The sequence below is a fragment of the Ursus arctos genome, unplaced genomic scaffold, assembly GCF_023065955.2.
Source record: "Ursus arctos isolate Adak ecotype North America unplaced genomic scaffold, UrsArc2.0 scaffold_22, whole genome shotgun sequence".
In the NCBI taxonomy this organism is placed as follows: domain Eukaryota; kingdom Metazoa; phylum Chordata; class Mammalia; order Carnivora; family Ursidae; genus Ursus; species Ursus arctos.
This window is the reverse complement of record NW_026622897.1, coordinates 8,176,688-8,198,114: the sequence shown is the minus strand read 5'-3', so window position 1 is coordinate 8,198,114 and position 21,427 is coordinate 8,176,688. Positions and strand designations below refer to the sequence as shown.

Below are 21,427 nucleotides of genomic sequence, written 5' to 3'. Positions count from 1 at the left end.
TTAACTACTGTTCGCCTGTTGACCAGAGGCCCTACGACGTGAGCAGTCGACGAACACATAGTTTGTATGGTATGTGTATTCTGTTCCGTGTTCCTACAATAGCTAGGCCGCGCAGCTCAGACCCGTGTTGCGTCAGCGTCCGCTGTATCCAGACAAGCAGTGCCGAGGCCCGCAGCTGTTTTGTGTGGATGTCAGGCTGCATTTCGTTGACTTGCAGACACGGGAGTTCTCGTACCCACTCGAGTGGTCTGCTTGGTTAAGATTTTTTTTTTTTAGATTTTATTTTTTATTAATTTGACAGAGAGACAGCCAGCAAGAGAGGGAACACAAGCAGGGGGAGTGGGAGAGGAAGAAGCAGGCTCCCAGCAGAGGAGCCCGATGTGGGGCTCGATCCCAGAACGCTGGGATCACGCCCTGAGCTGAAGGCAGACGCTTAACGACTGCGCTACCCAGGTGCCCCTGCTTGGTTAAGATTCTAACATTGAAAAGCTCGCTTTCTAAAGCTCCATGGCTTTTCCTTCATTTTATGTAAACTGAGGCTATGAGAACTTTTACCTGTTGTCCAGGCCCCAAACTGCAGTCTTTCATCTGAGAATATTCTCTCTTCCAGTGGGGCTGCACTCTCTTATCCCAGGGCCTGAGCCACCAGTGAGTCCGGTTTGGGCCACCGCCGGCTTTCCCTGCAGGGTCTGCGCCGCAGGCAGCCCTGGGCGACAGGGACATAAAGTGGCCTTTGGGAAGATACCTTCACCGAAGGAGCAGGAATAAGAGTTATATACTTTTAGGCCTAAAACAGCCTTGCTTGGGAAGAAAGGTGTGAGATGTTTTCCTACAAATTCAGGGTCAACTGGCCGTGTCGTTAAGTGCGCCGTCCGCCTCTGACCTGAGCGTGGGGTAGTTGAGGTGACCCGTCCGTGGCCGACTTGCTCGGCCCTACAGGCAGCCCTGGGACCGCAGCGGTGCAGACAGTCCTAATGGCCAAGCCTTGAGCCTTGGGCCTTGCTAACCAAGTGCAGGCACTTGTCACGCTCTTGGCAGCATCTCCCTCATCTTCATTCCCCTGGATGGGAGGTGCGATAGCTCCATTTTTCAGGTGGTTGTGAACCTCCCCCCACCAATCCTCTTCTACTTGGGGGTCTCCTAGCAGTGCGAGGCCTCTGAGGCTGCAGATCATTTAACCCAGAAAAATCCCCTGCCCCGTGACTCAGGGAGCCTTCCCTGCCTTTGTCTCGCTGAAGGAAAATGCCCCGAGGGTGAGATGGAAGGGAATTGAGTGTTGCCAGGCAGAGCCCTGCGTGTCAGGGGCCGGCAGCCAAGTGAGTGATCCAGGAAGTCATCCAGTGCAAACCAGAAATCATTCTTAACCCCTCACTCGCTGTCAGTGGTGCAGACTCGCCTGTCTGCCCGAAGGGCTGACGGCAGCCCTGGAACTGTCCTTGATGCCCCCCCTTCCGGGTCAGTCTTGGGGCCCCGCGGGAGCCACTGGACATCCCGGGGCTTGAGCCCGCCCCTTGGTGCAGGAGAGAACAGTCCTGAGGTGAGAGCTGATTCCTTCTGCCAAAGGGCGCCTGCCTGGGCCCTGGGAGCCTGTCCCAGGTTGCTTGCGGAGCAGTCTGTGATCTCGAGGTCACATGCAGCGCCCCCCCCCCCCCCAGCCCAAGACCCGCCAGGGAGCAGTGTGGCTGCCCCTGTGCTTCCTGCTGACCCCGGCTCACCTCAGCCATCCGTGCCCGGTGGCAAGGCCGCTCTCCTGGACGGCCTGCTGTTGCCCTTTGCTGACAGAGCTGCCGACAGGCCTCTGTCAGGCGAGGGTTAACAGAGGATTTGTTTATTGAATCACAAAGTAGCTGTCACATGATTTTAATCAAAACACCATTTCCCTGACAACAGTGATGTCAGTCTTGTTATTGCAGGAAGGAGCAGCTGTGAGGGACATTCAGTCTCCATGCGAGCCTAGGTTTGGAGACTAAAATCAAGTAATATGGTTGTAGGCGCTGACGTCCCAAATCCTCCCTCTTCCTTCACTGCCCTCTGTCCAGCAGTCTGTCCTGCACAGACACCGGCCCTTGCTGAGGCTCCTCTCCTTCTGCACCCATTGCTTCTTCTGTCCTTGTTCCTTTTTTTTTTTTTTTTTTCCGCCAGTTTCCCCTATGTTCCCCAAACTCAGAGTCATTTGGGCCCCCAGGCTCTCTGGCCTCTGCCTCGGGCATCTGTCTGTCCTCTGTGCTCTCACGCAGCACTTGCCGGTGACAGGCAGTTCCTGCTAGCCCCTCCCAGTCACACAGCTCAGGAGGGGCCAGCTTCCTGGGTGAGGAGGGGCTGCTTGTTCCGTACTTGACACCCGCTGTCCCCCCGCCCGGCCCCCCGCTCCTGAGAGTAAGTTGGGGGGCCTCAGGGGCCATTTAAGGAGCTTGGCTCTGGGTACCTGGAGGGAAGAGGTCCGGAAAGGCTGCAGGAGGCCCGAGTGCTGAGGACAGACAAGAGGGATTGGAGACTGGGGAGGCCAGTTGGAGCCATGCCCTCAGGCTCTGGCGGCCTCTCTGCACGGTCTCCACTGTGGGGCTTTGGGGACTGAGAAAGATCCCCAGGCCCTCCAACCCTTCGCCCAGGAGCTTGACCTGAAAGTTGGAGGTTGGTGACAAAAGCCCCCTTCTAGGTGGGATGCGGCTTCTCATGGATGCTCTTCTGTCGGTGGTTCCCGTGGTGCTGCCCAGAACTCAGACTGAGAATGAAAGAATCTGGGGCAAAGTTCTGGGTTCTCAACCTGGAGCAGGTGCTCAGGGTAGGGCAGCCAGCCTTAACCCTGTGCAGAGATGTTCATAGGTGTCACACAACCGTGTTCTGAGTCCAGTGTCGGGATGGTCAGGAGTTAAGTGAACGCAAGGCAGGCAGAGCTGAGATTGTGTGACGAGCCGTCGAGGGGAGCTGGGAATCTCCTCGGGGCTTTCTGCTTGGCGGACAGGGCTAGGCCAGGCTGCCCTTCAGCCTCACGGTAAACCTGGGAGTTAAATCAGCTGGGGTGTGTTCCCAAGTTAGCGCTGGGGACAATGAGCCTTTGCTGTGATGTGTTCAGGTTAGTGGCAGGGCTGGGAGTGGTTCCAGGGCCTGGGACAGTCAGAGGTGCCTTGCTGCCTCCCGCGCTGTCCCTGGCAGGGAATGGGTAGGCCCCACGTGGACTGGAGGGCCTTTTGGGCCAGGGTGGCTGCTCCAGGGGGCAGGCTGGGGGAAGCTGGGCCCCGTTCTCCTGGCCAGGCCCTTTCATCCCTGGGGCCTCCTCCAGCTTGCCCTTTGGCCCTCTCTGCTGGCACAGGGATCTTGCTAAACATTTGGGTTTCTTTGGTGACTAGAGGGCAGTTCTTGGGTCTCATACTGAAGAATCAGTGGAAGCCGTGAGCTCAGGGTCCTTCCTCTGCGTGGCATGCTTCTGGGAGAGGCCTTGGGGGCTCTTCTCCATTCAGCTGTGCCCCCTCCCAGTTACATGGGTGGCCCTGGCATGGTAATGGACTGACTTCTGAGGGTCGCCGTTCTTAGTCTGGCCCCGTCTTAGCATCTCAGGCCCCATTATTCTCTCACCTTTGGGGAGCAAGGAGAGACTGAGTCAAACTCTCAATCTCGCTGATGGGGAAGATGAGTGGATTCTCCCTTTGAGAAGGAGCAGATGGCCAGGAGCAGAGACTTGGGGCGCGGGGCCTACCATGCCTGGGTGGGGCCTGAACTGGCATCAGTGGAGGCAGGGTGGTGAGTTGGCTGTTGACACTGTGTCCCTCTGGAAGTGTGGGCAAGTCCTGGGCCCTTCTTGGCCTGACAGAGGCCTGGGGTCTGGGGCTCAGCTCTCCCTGGCCCCCTCCCCCTCCCCCTCTCCCTGGGCCAAGCCTTTGGCTCACAAAGGCCACAGAAGGGAAGGATGTTCTGGGGCATGTAGGTCAGGGGCCTGACTGGCTAGCTTTGGCCAGGCTCTGCTGGCAGGTCTGGTATTTTGGCCTGTTTCCTGGGGTGGTTTTTGGCAACACAAAAATGATGGAGAAATTTGGTGGGAAAGGGAAAAGTTTGTAAAACATTACTGAAATTGAGTGCTTTCCTTAAAAAAAGAGGCAATTGAAACTCAGTAAGTTCTTGGGTTGCCCAATAGGGCACCAGTCTTTGGGGGTAGGACTGAGCACCTGTGCATGGTGCTGGGCAGCACAAGTCAGTGCGGAGGGCTCTGCTCTCCTCCTGCCCTTGACCGCCCCCTGCACCCCTGCACCAGCAGATGATCTCTGTCTGGGAGCGGTCTTGGTTCTATAGCATGGGCTCAACCGGAATGGTTTGAGTGAAACCAGATCTCAGTTGAATTTGCTGCCAGGAAGTAGGATTTAATACTGCCCTTTCACTTGGGGTCTGGTACGAGGACGAGTCTGAACATATGAGAGTGGCCGCTAACACCTCACAGATTCTCTATCACCAGAGCGCCCTGGGGGGGGGGCCGCAGTGTGCACGTTGGGGGAGCGCTGAGGCCTTCCGCAAGCCCTCGGGATGTGCTATTAGGAGTAAGGAGCAGTGTCTGGCTGGGCCCTCAGTTCCACCCCTTGCTCTGTAGCTGGCTTGAACTTGGGGAGCCCAATGCGCCTGCCTCCCCTCTTCCCACTACAGAGGCCTTAACCGGCCGGGCTAGGTCTCAGAATCCGGGAGCAGCAGGCAGTGCCCGGCCCGCGCCTTGCTGATGCGCAGGCTGTGGTTGGCTGTGCTTCCGTCAGCGTTCTGCAGCGGCTAACGTGTACTCAGGCGATTTCAGAGCAAGGTATTATTTACCCTGCTGACGTCAATGAGAACATATTATCCACTGTCCTTTTTGTAGCCTGAAATGAGCACCAGAGCTCAGGGAACACAGCCACCTTCCATACTTTAAAAATTCCACTCCCGGCCTGATGAGGTAAAGGCCCTATCTCCTCCGTCTGACATTCATAGCACCCAGGCTCTTAGAAAACAAGTTTTATTTTAATTGAGTTTTAGGTTGGAAACATAAAAACAGTACATTTTCCTCGCAGAACATTACCCCATGTAAATTACCATTTGATAACAAAGATAATTTATTAAACTGCATTTTAGGTAATTTTCTAACATTGAGGAACAGGGTCCATTTTGATCTTTTTCACACTGGAGCTATTACGATTTGCACTCAAAATACCAAAGCTGTTGAACTCACCATTTTTTCTTAGTAATTAAAAAAAACAAAAACTACAGATTTTTATCAAAAGTAACTTTCACAAACCAAACATCCAGCAAAGACCACCCTCTTTTCAGAAATAAGCAATCTTGCCCTTTCTACAAAGTGCAAATATCTCGATCACTTTTATTTCATAAATTGCAGTCCCCAAAGAGAAGCAAACCTTTTCTTCTGCGTTTCCCTCCAGAAATTTTGGTGGAGGCAGGTTTCTTTCACCATCAGCAGTGGGAAGGCATGGCCCCTTTGATTTCCTTGACTGAGCAAATCTCGAACCTGATAGGCCCCACAGCCAGCAGTGGGTCTGAGTTCACTCTACTTGCTCGAGGAACAGAATTCCAGACTGGGGTCTTATTCTTCCAGGATGTTCTTTTGTACTTCTATTTTTACAGCGCCCCTCTACCTACCCACTTTGCCTCTGGGAAGACAAAGTATTCAAAGTATGTTAATTGTTTTCCCTCTCAAAGTGTCTAATCAGCACTTGTATTTGATGGACCTTGACTGGAGAGAAATGTTAACCCCTTCTGCAGGCCAGGCTCCTTTCCTGATTCTTCTCCTAGGGCCTCCTTTCAGGGGACTGGGTCTGTTGCCCTGCAGTGCTGAGCCAAAGCCCTGCAGTTTGGCCCCTTTGCAATCAAGGAAGGGTGTGCCCTTCCACCATAGACTCCTCTAGGAAATTACTATGTTGTGTGACTGGGAGAAACTAGACATCTTTGATGTGAGCCTACGTTTCTGTAGTTAACTGGACCCTGCAAGGAGGGCGGTCTGTGTCTCTTGAGCCTGTTCGGCACGGCTGCCTGGGGGTCACCTCTCCCCCCGCAAAGCCAGGCAGCTGCCAAGGGGAGAATATAGTTGCGGGGACAGAGTCACATCCACCCAGTGCTTAACTAAGATGCGGGCTTTGTTTATATAGCTGTTGGCTTGTGAGGAGGGCAGAGAGCGCCCAGGGAGAAGCCCGAACCCCCCTGAGCTGGCCCTGGCAGCTCACCTAAACTCCGAGAGCACTGTCCTAAGAAGGGAGGACTGTATGTGTCCAGCTTATTTCACAGAATCCTCGTGAGGCTTAGAAGAGATTCCTTGTGAAATGTTCGGTGAACTAATGTACCGATCCGAACTGTTGCTCCTTGCAGACAGGCACGCTGACTTGGGGCAGGAGCTGTCAGCTGTTCCCCCCCCCCCCCCGCCCCTGCCATGGGCTGTGCCCCTGGTGTTCAGTCTGCAGGAGGAGCGACCCCCTCCCCCTGGTGCCACCAGGCAGGTGGGACCACACCACTGAACCTGTCAGACAGACACATGCACTTAAAGCATCTTTGTCCAGTTTTCAAACGGAGGCAGATGATACTGCTCTTGTCTTCCACACACCACTCTGAAGATCAGTTAAAATTTCCAGAAGCAGAGCAATCAAAGACCCCTGCCTATGCAATGACTCCAACTTACTACCTGTTCTCCAGTTTGTCCCTTTGATGTCTAGGCACACAGAGAGCGAGCGGCTCGGGTGGTCTCCGAGGAGGCAGTAGAGGCGGCCCGGTTCAGGGGTACAGACACGGCCAAGGTAAGTCCCTCGCACGGGGATTCCACAACTGCTCCGCGGGACCAGTGCGGTCAGAGCACCCTCTGTATTGTCTCTAGAGGAGGAGGACTGTGGAAAAGAGATCTGGAGGATGAATTTTTTTTTAAACCCAAAGGGTGCTTAGGTGTAACTACGGGCCAGAGGCTTTTGAATGTAATCCAGAGCTGCCGGTTCGCTCACAGAGAACTCCGCGCAGGCCCATAGCCCTGGGCTGCCGGCCCCTGCCCCGAGGCCGCTGGAGCCCCCCGGCCCCTCCTGGCAGAGCATCCCCTCTTCTTGCTGACTCCAAGCGTTCCCCCCTCTAAGGACAGGGTGGCACAGGCCCTCCTTCTCAGAGGTGGGGGCAGACCAGTCACACCCGAGGGACTCAGGAAACAGCCTAAGTGCCTGGCAGGGCTTTATTTCTGAGGAAGAGAGGGAGTCGACTTTCTCCTGCCTGGGAGGTGAAGTCTGATACAGAAGGGAAGGGGTTTTGTTCCTATCAGAACAGCGTCCCTCAGCACCCTGTCCTTGTCCTATCCCATGGGCCCCAAACGTTTGTCTCCAAGTGCATAAGGGAGAGGGGTGGCTGTAGGGAACCTTCTACCCCCAGGGTCAGTGTAGCTCCCCGGGGACTTTACAAGAGACTACCCACCTTTCTGCTGTGGTAACGCGCTCTACTTGCCTTACAGGGACCAGCATATCAGTTGCACGTAAATACTAGAGACACACTTGCCCAACTGGAAATTGCAGAACTAGTGCATTTTTCCCAAAGCAGAGACTAAGACCCCTGGATTAAAAAAAGAACATAAAAAAATAAAGTACCACACATATTGCACTTTTTGCCGAATGAAATTTTTACCTCACGTCCATCTCACCAAAGTCTCTTCAGGGGAGTCTGGTTTACAGGACACTGAAGCTCATGATTACTGTACAGTAGTGCACACACTGCTAATGTGAAACGAACTGGAAAGAAAGTCATTATTTCAAAGTAGCCTCTCGTAAAAGGAGTGGTGCGAAGCCTTCTTAGTGTTTTAGTGTGTGTGGAAGCCGCTCAGAAGTGTCGAGGTCACCGGTCAGGGGACAGAGCCACGGGGCTGGGAACACACTTGACCGACCGTCACCAGTCTCCTCTCACCAGCTTACATTTCAGTAAAGATGGATCGTTACGGAATTTATCGATTTCTGCTTGAAATGAGAAAAGCAAACAGCTTACGCCACAGGGCCGGGCCGTGCTGCTGCTCTGGCGGCCCACCCCCCGCCTGGCCCCTGCTGGCAGCTTCCCGTGTCTAGTGTAGGCCTTCCACCGCCACCAGCCTCTCCGCTGTCCCCTGGGTCCGCCTCACGAGTTGGCCACCGCTCCGCGGGTTCCTGGCCTTGGAGGGGGGTGGGCAGGGGCAGGCATCGGTGTCGGCCTGTAAGTGCTGTTCCTGCCGTCCCAGTTTCAGACTGGCAAGCATTTTAATTTCATAAACATGACAGCACTTCTGTAGTATGTTTTGGAAAAATATCCTTTAGTCTAAACAAATCAAGCCCTATTTCATAACTGGCTTCTTTTGCAAAGACTGAAAACAGATTAGCGATCTTAATGAAAGGCTCGCTTAAATGATCTCTATTTCATGAACTCATCAATCCTAAGTATGAGAAGGAGTAAACAATCCGCAGAAGGAACAGAATTCATTCCTGCTGGATTTTCATGAGTTGTTCAATCACAAAAGCGACACTCCTCCACGGGCACCCTCTCTCACACCAGACACGTGCCCCAGCAGAGCGCTTCTGCGGCGCCCGTGGGAGCCCACCGCCAGGACTGCCCACCTCACCCACGCCAGGAGGGTTGGGCGGGGGCCCGCTTCACCTCACCTGCCTGGACACCCACTACAACGAGGAAAGGCAACTTAAAGGTGTTTCTAGATGCAGCATCAGGGTAGCGTCTCTCTCCTTTGTGCTTGTGACGCTTTGTGCTTAGCACGTTCAGCTGCTGCTAGGACAAGCCATTCTACAGGACAGAAACGACAGTCTTGGTCAAGAACACTGGGTTTGTAACACTGGGATGTTGCTGTCCAAGCAACAGGTTGTTACTTCTAGGGATACGGTTAACTAGCTGTTGCATCTAGCTTTTACTTACTCTGATAAGAGAATTGTAAGGGTTAAGGTTACGTCTTCACTAGTCATAGAACGTGTTTGGCAGATGACCTGCTAGATGGTTAACACATTTGTGGTTTTAAATATTGCTGTAATACTTGAACATTTCGTTACAAGTCAAAACTTTTAAGGAAATTAAGAATGCGATTCCCACACGGTGGAAAACAAACTCCGAAGTGACTTTGGATTTAGCATTGACATAAATGGAAAACTTGGTTTCTACAGAAAAGAAAGAATTAAAGCATGATCTGGAGGGGGGAAGGCACAGCACTACCACTTCACATGGGAGATCAAAGTTCAGGTTTCTTGTCCTTCAAATTCCTAAGCCCTATATGAAACTGGCCAAATATACAAAGCTCAATAAACTAGTAGCAACAGAGTATAAAGTCAAAGCAGTTTTACATTTTAAAAGAGACATTAGGTCCTCTAGAGACCAACTGCCCCAGACCAGCTGTCTACACAAAAGACTTGGCAGGAAGAGCCCATCTTCCCTTAGCCCAGGGCTGCTGCTCCCAAGGGCTCCTCATGGCTTGCCCCCCCATCCCCTCTGCACTCGTCTCGAGGGTCTCCAGGGGACAGCACTGGAGCCCTGAGTCCACTCTGTACCTCAGGGAACCTTCGGAAGAGAGGTGTCACTGCTCCCAGGTGGACGACTGCCTGCCTCAGGGGTCAATGCCAGCCGTGACTTAGTGGCCCCTGAAACAAAGCTCACGTTCCACTTCTTTGCAGTGGTCTCGGGGACGTCCTGCAGCAGCGGCTTCAAACTCAGGATTCAATGACCGAGCACAACTCTCCTTCATTTCCTGCACATCAGAGTCCATTACATATTCTTGATTTGCCTACAGAACGTGCTGCTGCTTGGCTTCAGTGAAAAATTTAGTGTTGTTTTGTTTTTTGTTTTTGTTTTGCCCGTATCTAATGGCACAGTGTTTCCTGCTTCCACCAGGGTTTCCCTCGATAACGAACTGGCGCCGTTCTACAGAAGACCTAGGTCTGGAGGTCGTCTTCTAACAACATCTGTCAGTGCCTCCCGTGGGAGCTGGCTCCACGTGACGCAAGGGCATGAGCTTCAGCTACGACTGCGCTCCAGCACTTGCCTGGAGGACGGTGGTGGGACAGAGCCAGGAGAAAGCGACATGTGCCCGGCCAAGGCCCCCTGGTTCCAGTTGGACAACTTACTTTTCCTCCATTTGGGAGAGGGCAGGAAAATAAGCTTTAACTTTAAAAGGCTGGAATAAAAATAGAAATACACATTCTTCCTTCACTTGACCCGCCTCACTTCCTGTGCTGAGGTTAATTTACCAGGACGTAGCCACTGTGCTGTGGGTCCACAGCCTCCAGCATTTCACAATCGAAGAGTCCGGGGAACTCTGCGAGGGCGAGAGGGTCGTAGCTGGAGGGGGCCTCCTGCAGTCCCGAGCTCCGGGGACAGTCCTGTGCTGCTAGGCCGCTCTGCGGGGCTCCATCCATGGGGTACTGACATGGCGAGGGGTAGTCTGGCTCTGGGGAGGCGGACCCTGGCAGCTCGCAAGTCTGATAGGAGAACGGTAAGGGGGCCGGGGAGGCTCCTGCCCGCTGCGGTGGGGGCGGCGGGGGCGGCGGCGGCGGCGGCTGCTGATGCAGGTGTGCGGGCAGCGGAGGCGGCCGGGGCCGGGGCGCGGAGGGCAGGGGCTGCAGCTGCAGCTCCTGGTACTGGCCGAGGAAAGGGCTGTACTGCATCTGCTCGGAGGCGGGCTCCAGGACGGGGCTCAGGGGCTGGGGCAGGCTGAAGGGCGGGGGCTGCGGGGACGGCGTGGACGTCTCCTGGCGGGGCAGGGGCAGCTGCTGACTCGGTGGGTACGAGCTCTCGGCTATCTGCATCTGATTAAAGTACGCCTGCAGCTGAGACTGTTTCTGGAGAAAGAGTCGCTTCTGTTGGAGTCTAAATTGGCAATAGCAAAAGAAAGAATTTCAAATCTTCCTCAGTGATGGCAATTTTATATAAATCCAGGATCAGTCCTCCCACTTCTCTTTTCCACAGCAGCAAAAAACCCCAAAAAACCAAAAAAACAAAACCAAAAAATGGGGGTAGGAACCAACTGTGTCTGGTTTCGTATACCTGACATTTGTCCCCCAATTCTGATGGATCCCTCAGTGCTACAGTGAATTCTAGTTCATTTGCTCTGAGTTTATGAAGCGAGAGGCTGATTTCCCATCTGGAGTGTTTTAAAAGCGGGGTAATGCCTGGCCTCTGGGGGTGGATGGATTAGGGTAATTCTGCATTGGCCAAGCTGCTTCTCCTAGTGAGGCACGAGGACACGAATTACTGCAAGAGATGACGGAGGCCCTCTCTGCAGCAGAACCCACTTACACTGCTGTAGGTCACGGATTCTGAAAGCTCAGGTCTAGTCATAACCCAAAGGGAAACACTAGAAGGTTAAGAAAACAAAGCAAACTTAGGCCTGCTGTCTCCTGCCAGCCCCATCTCCCGCGGACACTGGACCATCGCACCAGTGATCATGTCTTGAAACCGGTGTCCCAGGAGAGGCAAACGCCGGGGGGACAACATATCCAGTGTCCTGAAGTCTTCAACAAAGAAGGGGACCTGCTCTCACCTGTGTTCCTGCAGCTGCTGTTCGAGGCTCCGTGGTGGTTCTTTACAATAAAGCTGACAGGTGTTCTGGGCTTTTGACAGAAGGCTGGGCTTCTAGAAGAGTAGAAAAAGAATATGAGCATGACAATATGATGTCATCTAGGACGCAGTGTTTGCCTGGAGGACGAGGCCAACTACGTCCACCCGAATCTGCGCAGGGTGAGGGCGTGGGCATGCGCTCCCTGAGGCCCGACAGCACCGGATCAGTGGGCCTGCACGGCCCCAGCTCGGACCAGCATCAGTTTTTCCATTTCTCAGAGTCCTCTGGAACTACAAGGGTCAGAGCAGCGAAAAACAATGAAAAGACTGTAGTTAAATCTTGATAGCAAAGTGCCCACTGAATGAACTGGGATCTGTATCATTTTTAAAGATTTTCAGTATTAATGTAGAGAGCTGATATTAAAATTTTGTTGGCTTAGAGTTCCATTTTATTTTTTATTCATTAAGAGGCATAACGTTAGAAGCAAAGAAACCGGGTTTCTCATTCCTACCGTGGCATTCTCCTTTCCTGGGGCCTGAGGACAAATCCTTTTCCGCTGCCAATATAAGCATAAGGCTAAGTCTGAACATGTTTCTAGAAACTACAAATCCAGAGTCAAAGCTACCTGCTTACGGGGAAAAAAGCAGCTACCCTAAATAATTACCAAGCAAAATAGGTTTCTGCTGTGCAGAAAAGCAAATTCTGGACAAGCACAGTGAGCTGGAGTAACAAGGGGGAAGGGCCCCACCTGGAGTCTATGCTGTAGGTACTGGGCCTCCAGGCTCTGGCGCGGGGAGAGCTGGGGACGCACGCTGCTGGGCACAGCAGAGACCGTCTTCTGCTGCTGAGAGACTTCCTCCTGAGGAGCAACGGGGATGAAAACATTTTCAATTCTCCATGTGGGAGAGACTTTCAATTCTTTGTTTAAGCACCTTGGCAAATGTCCAAGAGGAACTCCAACTCTGTAAGACCTAACACTCAAAGCTTTTCACGTAACTTGTAGGCTGAGGGTTCATCACTTTGCAGTGAACGATTACCTAGTCAGTAGTGCAGCAAAGGCTCTTGATGTCACCAGGAGGCCATGACCTTCATGTGAGCATCAAATGCTAAAATATCCTTGATGCATTGAAAACAGGCTCAAAATAAAATATGTTGGATAAACAGTATTTTTTGGTCATTTTTAGCATAACTAATCCACTTACAATATGTGATGAAGTGGTATCACATCAAAACTAATGGCAATAAGCTTTGCATTTATGTTACTATTTTTAATTTGTGTGTTTGCTGGGGGGAGGGGAGTTCGAGGACGCTATAAGAAATCATTCATATAAAATCTGCCCTATGAACCAAACATAGCTTGACAGTGTCTACACCTCCTTATGGTACTAATCACCTGGGACCAGTGTGGACGGGTCTAACCTGTGTGTGGCAGGTGGCAGCAACACGGAAAGCTTGCAGGCTGCGAGCTCTTCAAAATGACCTGTTTGCTCCGGGACTCCAGTAAATCCTCGAAGTAACAGGACACTCCTTCAGGACAAGGTCATGCCCCCTACTCACAGAGCCCCTGTGGGAAGGGCCCGAGGCACCCACCTGAGGGCAACTGCCGGCGAGGTCCTGGAGCTGAGGAGCCGCTGGTGCCACGTCAGGGTCTGCCTCGGGTCCTATTTGTTCATACAGCAGCTGCACTTTGTTCAACTCTAAGATTCCTTTGGTTCTGGCCAGATTCTGAAGATGTTGTCTAAATGCCACAATTCCTGAAACAGAGAACAATGACCAAACAGTTTAAATAAATAAAACATAAGGCCTTTTGGCGACCAGAGGTGTGAAACCAACATGGCCACAAACCCCCTCGAGTCCTGCAACAGGAGAGTTTTACGAGCCACAAGACAGAGCGTCCGGTCACCTTGGGTGAGGGAGGTATCTGACGCCCTGCGGCCCTCTCTGAAGCTCACTGGCGACCTGTTGTGGGCCTCTCGCTTCTGGGAGCTCAAAGCCTGCATGGCTGGGTTGGCAGGTCTCAGGCTGATGAAGGGAGACGTCATGCGTGGGGAGGGCTGATTGGCTAACATGATGTCCTTAAGGGAAGGGTTGTCCTCCAGAAAGTTCAGGTCCCTCTGAACAGACCCCATATCATACTCAGAGTCCACACTGTCAAGGGAGGGGTTGTCACTCATGGAGAAAATTTTCCCTTTAAGAAAAAACAAAAAAAACCAAAAGAGATAAGACCAGCAGCAAACAGCAACTTCTTTGAACATGGGATACAGAGCATAACCAGCTTGAGTTTGCACAGCTAGGACATCCTTAATCTCCACTCTCCACCCAAAACACCTTTCCAGATATTTCTTACATGTCAATTTAATCAGCTTTGAATAAATTTAGTGGGGTAAACACCCCAAAACCTTTGCCCATAAGATCTCTGCCACTCCACAGCAGCCAGAGTCCCGACGGCTCACACAGCTCTCACACAGACCGTGGCGGCGGGGCAGCCAGCTCAGATACTTCATTTTAATCCTTGGTGGCTGCTGTGCAGACCTAGTTCTATAGCCTGCTGACCGTGGTCCATACAGGAATAAGATGCGGTGTCATGACTTTCTCGGAGTTTGTGTTGTGCACGCTCCACCCGGTGCTTCCTGGGTAGCCTACCTGAACCAGGCACCACGACCAGCTGATTGGTCACTTCTGACAGAGTGTGCCGTCTCTGCCCACTGCGCGTGGACTGGAATGCATCGAAGGCCTGACTGGGATCTTCCTCAGCCTCTCCCTCTGTCTCCAGCCCCTCATCGATGGAGGTCTCCATCATGTTGCTGGGCAACGACTGGCACCCCTTCCTCACCAGGACAGGAGGCACGGGGTCCAGAAGACAGCCATTTACCTGAACGTCAGTGGGAGAGGATGTGTGAGAGGAAAGTATCAGTTGTTGCTCTGCTGAGACGTTAAAAAAACACAACCCACAAGGGAAAAAATGTCAAGACTTGTGGCAAACTCGAAATTAAAATATTAAAAATGTACATATTTGTTACTAATGACAACATGTAGATTAGAAGTTAAGGCAAGTCAACTGCAGCCCTCAGAGACAGAAGCCCTTTATGACCCAAACTGGCACTGCCTCCCACATTTCTCTGAGTCATCATTATTACAATAAACAATTTTTTTAGTGGTTTCCAGATGAATAGGGATATATTAGCTTGAGGCCTACCAGTTATTGTAATTATTTTTTTAAATAAGGAAAACGATGAGGGGGAGGATGAGATTAAAAAAAAAAACAAAAAACAAAAACCTGCATGGCTCATAGCTAAGAAAAAAGAGTAGCCACTAGCATTCTTCTAATTTTCAACCACAAAACATTCTGGAAGGTTCTAGACATACTTTTATGTTCATAATTTAAGTACCTGCCCATTTGATTTAGTCTTTAATTGGTTCTCTGTGCCCGGGGAATGGAAAAAAAGAATTCTTTAAAGACAGACTGATACCGCAAAAAGGAGTGAAAAAAAAATTGAAATGGCAAACAGCCAAAGTCTTCCATTATAGAATAACAAATGACTCACAGCCCCAAAATTCCAGCAGAGGTTAATGAGCACCAGTGCACTGAATTCCCTCTCCTCCAGCAATACGCACGATATCTATAGCTCCTATCCCACAGGGCGAGCTCAGCACAGCTCCCGAGCGAGCGAGAACCCTGCCCTCCCCTGCAGCTGCCCAACAAACCAGCCAGAGCGGGCAGAACCGGCAGACAAAGGGGAGTTGTGGTTGCGAGTTCTCCTGGCTGGTGAGAGCCCCGGCGAGGAGGCGATTATGTACTTCATGACTGTAACTATTCCCCTGTGGAAACCAATCCATTTTCTCCTGGGAAGAGCTGCTCCGGAGCAGTCACAGGGCGCGGGGCGTTAGGGGGTGCCCTCACCTGGAATACACTGGGCAGAACTGTTTCCTCTGGAAGCACGAGGAACGCATGTATGTGAGAGGTGACGTGGGACACCCCAGTGCCAGACACAGGGACAACTTTCCTCTTATGGCAAGCAATCTGAAGGCACCGCAAGGCCCTTTATTTGGAAAAGGAGACTGTGGGTGACTCAGAGCTTTGTTTGCTTGGGGGAAGGGAAGGTTATTCCATAGAAACTGTTCTGGGGCTGTAGCCACTACTTGGATAAGGTGGCTAGCGCATGACAGGGTTTTAAAGTGACAAGTGCACATTTAACAGGAAGAGTGGCAAAGGCTTTCTTCCTACACTAAGACCAATCTTCCCCACATGGCATCAGAAACAAAAATTCTGAAATCTGGCCAGTGATGCTCATGCTCCCCTTGGCCCTTCCCTAGGTAGGTGTCCCTTGTCTGGACACTCGGTAGTTGCAGGAAAGAACGGCTCGTGGGGAACTCAGAGTCATACCTGTAGGTCCCTTAACTGCCTACTAATGCAGTTGTCGAAGAACAGCGAAGGATGATTTAGAAATGAACAAAGCAACACAGAACAGACTGGTATTGAGTAAATATCTACACTAAGCATTTTCACAATTTTTTTTTAAAAGATGTAATTTATTTACTTGAGAGAGCGAGAGAGCACAAGCAGGGGGAGTGGCAGAAGCAGGCTCCCCATTGAGCAGGGAGAACCTGATGTGGGACTCGATCTCAGGACCCTGGGATCATAACCTGTGCCAAAGGCAGATGCCTAACTGACTGAGCCACCCAGGTGCCCTGCATCTTTATACTTCTATAGCCTGTTAAAATTTTATCAGATATTTCTTACAGTATAACCTTACAACCAGGTTATTTTTTTCTTAATAGAGAACAGTCATCTTTTTGGGAGCACTCAAAAGAACTTGCAGTCCCCCTAAACTTACATTCTTTTCTTAAATTCTCTGCTTATAAGTTATCTCCTTCTCTAGACTACAACAGGAATGATGTCTTTCATTTAAAAACGTTTGCTGAATTCAATTTCATCCTGGGAAACAATGATCTGGTTTTGGTTTTTCAGATGCTTTTTGATGATGATTAAATCAGAAAGCACCATGGGGGGCCCCCACTCATACATAGTTAATAAGTGTGAACACCTTCAGCTCTAAGTTCATTTCCTGAAATAGGTGATAGTCACGACACCCTTGCCTGCCAATTTATCCAGGGTCTTGATAGAACAAATTCAGCCCAGCATTTTGTGACTGAAATATTGGGCTGATCTACCTATGTGATCTAAGCTACTAGAAATAAGATCTTTTATTTTAGGAAATAATCTAGGCTGACTGTAAATTACAAGACTTCATGATACACGGGTGAAATGGACATTTTACAATACATTGTTTTTGTCTTTCCTTAAAGTTCAACTGATTTTTTTTTTTTTTAAAAGAGGGAGAGTGTGAGCGTGGGGTGGTAGGTGGGGTGGGCAGAGAGAGGGACAGAGAATCCCAAGCAGAGTCCCTGCTGAGCATGGAGGCAACACAGGGCTCGATCTCACTACCCTAAGAGCATGACCTGAGCGGAAATCAGGAGTTGGACACTCAACCGACCGAGCCGCTCAGGTGCCCCTCAATCGATCACTTCTAGTAAGAGACCTCATTGCAATAGGCAATACACATTCAGAAGTCAAACTGTGAGAAATTCTGCCATTAGTTAACACCTGAGTCGACCACAAAATACAAGATTCTAGCACAAAAGATTGGTAGACTGTTAGGGATTGAATGTTTGTGACTCAACCCCCATCTCTCACCCCACCTCCTCCACCACCAAATTCATAAACGGAAACCCTAATCCCCAGGGTGACTGTATCTGGAGACAAGCCTCCAAGGAGGAGTAGTTAAACTGGGATCACAAGGGTGGGGCCCTGACTGGTAGCATCAAAGTCCTCATGAGAAAAGATACCAGGAAGCTCCCACGTGTATAGCCCAGCTCGTGCTCTCTCTCCCTCCCCATGTGAGCACAGAGGAAACACCATGGGAGGAGGGAGAGAGACGGTAGTCCTCTACAAGCCAGGAAGGGTGTCCTCACCAGAAATAAAATCGGTCAGAACCTTCATCTCAATCTTTAATTTTTAGCTTCCAGAACTATGAGCAAATATATTTCTGTTGCTTAAGCTCCCAGTCTGTGGTATTTTGTAACGGTGGCCTGAGCAGACTAAGAGAGCAGACCCATGCACAATACTACCAGTGAACTTGGAGGCTGAGAATGTGGCTTATTTCATCTGTATCCTCAGCGCCTGGCAAGCTGGGCACATACCGAGGAGGTGCGGGCTCAGACCTCAGCTCCGCCACTTCTCAGCAAGTTGTTCGACTTCTGTAAAGCTCAATTCCTCCCATGTATACAGTGGTTTTTTTGGGAGGATTAACTAAAATATCGCACCTCTTATTATTATTTCTTGACCAAAGAGAATGCTTTATAACAATAAAAATTTTAAAGGCAGGAGAATAAAACTACACCATTTTCTTTTAAAATATTTTTTACCACCTCGAGGAAAATTACAATAAACAGATAACCAGGTGAGGAAGAAAGAACCGGATAATCCCAGTTCTAGAAATTAATCCTAAAGAATTAATCAGAGGTATAGTCAAAGATTTAAACACAAGGACATTCACCTTCTGAAGCACATTTAAGGATGCCAAAAAATTTAAGTACCTGATGTCCAAAAATAGTAATCAAATAAGGGTACATCTAATACAATATATTAGGCTGTTGTTAACTTACGCTTTCAGATTTCATGATGGGGGAAAATGCTCTTGATGTTATCTTATGTAAAAGCAAGATACAAAATTACATATAATAGAATATAATTTTGTTTTAACAAGTCTACCTGCTGACTGAGCTGCTCTACCCTCACCTACCCACGCATCTATAATCCACTCTTAGGAAACATGCCAAAATATGGCTATCTTTGGGTGGTGGGATTATGAATAACTTTTTTTTATCCCTCTCTGAATTTTCCATGTGTGATTCTGACTGGTTTTTTCAATTATTAATTAAAAATTCAAATTCAGAGGTAAAAGTGTTATCTCCCTTTTACAAAGCCTTAGAGGTATATCCTTCTCAGACCTCTTCTTATTTAAGAGGAAACAGACCTGGGACACTTTTATTTTCCCAGCTCAGCTACCCAGCTATGAAGGAGCCTGGGAAATCCTTTTATTATAATTTTTTTTTTTTAAAGATTTTATTTATTTATTTGACAGATATAGAGACAGCCAGCGAGAGACGGAACACAAGCAGGGGGGGTGGGAGAGGAAGAAGCAGGCTCCCAGCGGAGGAGCCTGATGTGGGGCTCGATCCCACAACGCCGGGATCATGCCCTGAGCCGAAGGCAGACGCTTAACTGCTGTGCCACCCAGGCGCCCCTTTTATTATAATTTCTAATACAATGTTAAAAGTGATTAAGGTGTGTGTGTGTGTGTGTGTGTATAAAATGCATTATTCCTATATCCAAAGGAAATGAAAACACTAACTCAGAAAGGTATCTGCACTGCTGTGGTCACAGCAGTATTCACCATAAGCAAGACATGGAAACAACCTAAGTGTCCACAAGCAGATGAATGGGTAAACAAGTCGTGCTATACACACATGCTGGAATATTATTTAGCTGTGAAAAACCAAGGAAATCCTACCATTTGCAACAACAGGGATGGATCTTGAAGGCATTAGAGTAGGTGAAATAAGTCAGGGCCAGACAATACTATGATCTCACTTAGGTGTGGAATTGACCAAACCAGAAGAACACAGCCATGCTCACAGAAACGGATCAGGCTTGTGGTCACCAGAGGCGGAGGGCGGGGGAACTGGAAGAAGGTGGTCAAAAGGCACAAACTTCCAGCGATAAGCTAAGTACCAGAGACGTGCTGTAGGACATGATGACTACAGCTGATACTGCTATACGGTAGGTCAGTTTTAAGACAGTAAATCCTGAGAGTTCTCATCAAAAGGAAAATTTTTTTCTCTTTCTTCTTTCTTTTCTTTTTATTCTATCTACACGAGAAGATGGATATTAGCTAAACCTACCGTGGTTCTCATTTCACAATATAGGCCAATCAAACCATCATACTGTATGCCTTAAACTTGTATGATGACGCAGCCAATTATTTCTCAACAAAACTGGAAAGAAACTGATTATCCTCAAAGAAACCCTTAAAAGAGAAAGACTGCCCCTACAGGGTTTGTGCACCTGCCCCCCGCCATGGTCTGTCACCTGGGGGTCTCAGTTCCGCTCAGAGTTGGGTGGCTGTCTCAGAAAGGTGGTAGTTTTTGGAGGAACCCCAAACCAGTGTTTCAATGCAGACTCCCTAACGGATTTTACTGACAGTGTTAAGACTTCTGGGAGAAAAGGAGAGGTAAAATCTGTGTGAGGGACAATACCTGCCACCAACTGGGAGTAGAAACGAATGAACAATACATTCATTTAGGAAGCATCTTTTGGAAGACAAAAAGTGGGTGTCCCAGTAAATGCGAGTGAAGCGATATGAACGGAGGTATAGCTCTGACAGCTCTGTGTGCGTGCACTTATTGACAGGCCCCCAAAAAGGAGGTCCTAGGGAGGGAAGAGGGACAAACATGTTTCCCGACGTCAGCGAAATGGCCCACAGCTAAGACCAGTGGATCTGTGGATGTGCGTGGCCTGGCTGACAGCCAGCGTGGCGCTGCCGGTGTGGGTGGCTGGTTCCAGCGCGGCCCCGCTCTTCCTACAAATGCAAATGCCCCATCTAGCTACTGCCTTTATCTTTCACAAAAATCATTCATTTCCTGTCTGTTTCCTAGTTACGGTAACAATCACAAGCTTTAAAAATAGCTTGCCCTATATAATACAGCAGACAGTGCCCAATCTGTGTTTCAGGCCCGATGCCCTCCCAGATAAGCTCTCCGCAGAATGCATTCTAATTTTTTCAAGGGAATTAGATCTTAAAAATAAATGAATTCTGTTGTCCCAATTTATAGCTACATTTCTAGGTGAGAATGTAGAAGTCGATGAGGTGACTGAACACCTATATGCAACCACAGGCAGAGAACAGACTGTCCACAGAAGTGGCCTCGTCTTCAGGGACATGGACACCAACTCCTCACCGTCAGCAACTCAGCCTAACACCTGCTCGGGCAGCCTGGCCTCAGGCTGCCTTGCCTACGGTTTAGCTAAACACATCACCCAACCTCTGAATCAGCTCTACCTCCAGAGCTCCCTTTCTGAAAATGGCACTTACCCTCCCAATCACCTAGGCCTAAAATACTGGTGTGAGTTTGGACTTCATTTCTCTGGACCCTAATATTCTATCCATTTTAGCTGCACAATCTCATTTCTCTCATCCCCTCCTCTGCAGTTTCCTGAGTGCTAACCTCGTGCAGGGCCTTGCCACCTCCCCTCTGGACACACTGCCCTGGGCTCCCACTGTCCCTGTCCCCATCCAGTGCAGCCTACGGACCTACCAGGCTAATTTCTGAAGCACAACATGGATTTGAGGGCTTCCTTGACACCAAAGACCTTCACTTGTTTCCTGCTACACTGAAGAAGTGCCTGTGAAGCCCTCCGTTGATGATACTGGAATGCAGTCTTCCACCGAGGACCGCAGCCCGGAGAAAAAGCCCACGTTCTTGGGCTTGCCATTCAGAGTGAAGCTATTCATCTTACTTCACACAACTCCCCTTCGTCTGCGCTTTTCCTCACACACACACTGAGCTACTGCTCTTGGATGGACCTGAGTTTCCCTGATGTTTGCTTGCTCAGACTTTCCCCTCCACCAAAACGCCATCCAGCCCTATTCTGCCCACCCCTCAGTCCCCAGCTCTGACAGTTAACCTGGAGCTCCCTGACCCAACCAGCTAAAAGCAACCTCCCCCGCCTCCTTCCAGGCTCGCAGCGCTTGGATCTGCGCGGCTTCGAGGGACTGACGGTACTTCATCACTTCATTTGCCACCTGGTGCACCGTCTCTAGTTACCCATCATATTTCCTCTGCTAGACTGTGAACTTGGAG

At 50.1% G+C, this 21,427-nt stretch overlaps 2 protein-coding genes across 7 annotated transcripts in view; one reads left to right on the top strand and one right to left on the bottom strand.

Annotated features, from left to right (window-relative positions):
* PPP2R1B (protein phosphatase 2 scaffold subunit Abeta) overlaps positions 1–10,147 on the top strand; it is a 35,117-nt gene extending 24,970 nt beyond the window's left edge. For 3 of the 4 annotated variants that reach the window (XM_026505790.4, XM_026505787.4, XM_057316964.1), the window contains 2 exons: positions 6,652–6,752; positions 9,838–10,147. In XM_026505790.4, coding sequence (XP_026361575.1) covers positions 6,652–6,717 — 66 coding nt within the window. In that variant the 3' untranslated portion in view covers positions 6,718–6,752; positions 9,838–10,147. Of the gene's footprint in view, positions 1–6,651; positions 6,753–7,441; positions 7,586–9,837 lie in introns of those variants that run through there. The other variant, XM_026505791.4, reaches the window with a different exon arrangement.
* Positions 4,954–21,427, bottom strand: part of SIK2 (salt inducible kinase 2) — a 133,269-nt gene continuing 116,795 nt past the window's right edge. For all 3 annotated transcript variants that reach the window (XM_026505785.4, XM_044386671.3, XM_057316963.1), the window contains 6 exons: positions 14,147–14,375; positions 13,407–13,691; positions 13,094–13,257; positions 12,252–12,362; positions 11,486–11,577; positions 4,954–10,812 (listed from right to left, as the gene is read on the bottom strand). In XM_026505785.4, coding sequence (XP_026361570.1) covers positions 10,185–10,812; positions 11,486–11,577; positions 12,252–12,362; positions 13,094–13,257; positions 13,407–13,691; positions 14,147–14,375 — 1,509 coding nt within the window. In that variant the 3' untranslated portion in view covers positions 4,954–10,184. The remainder of the gene's footprint in view (positions 10,813–11,485; positions 11,578–12,251; positions 12,363–13,093; positions 13,258–13,406; positions 13,692–14,146; positions 14,376–21,427) is intronic.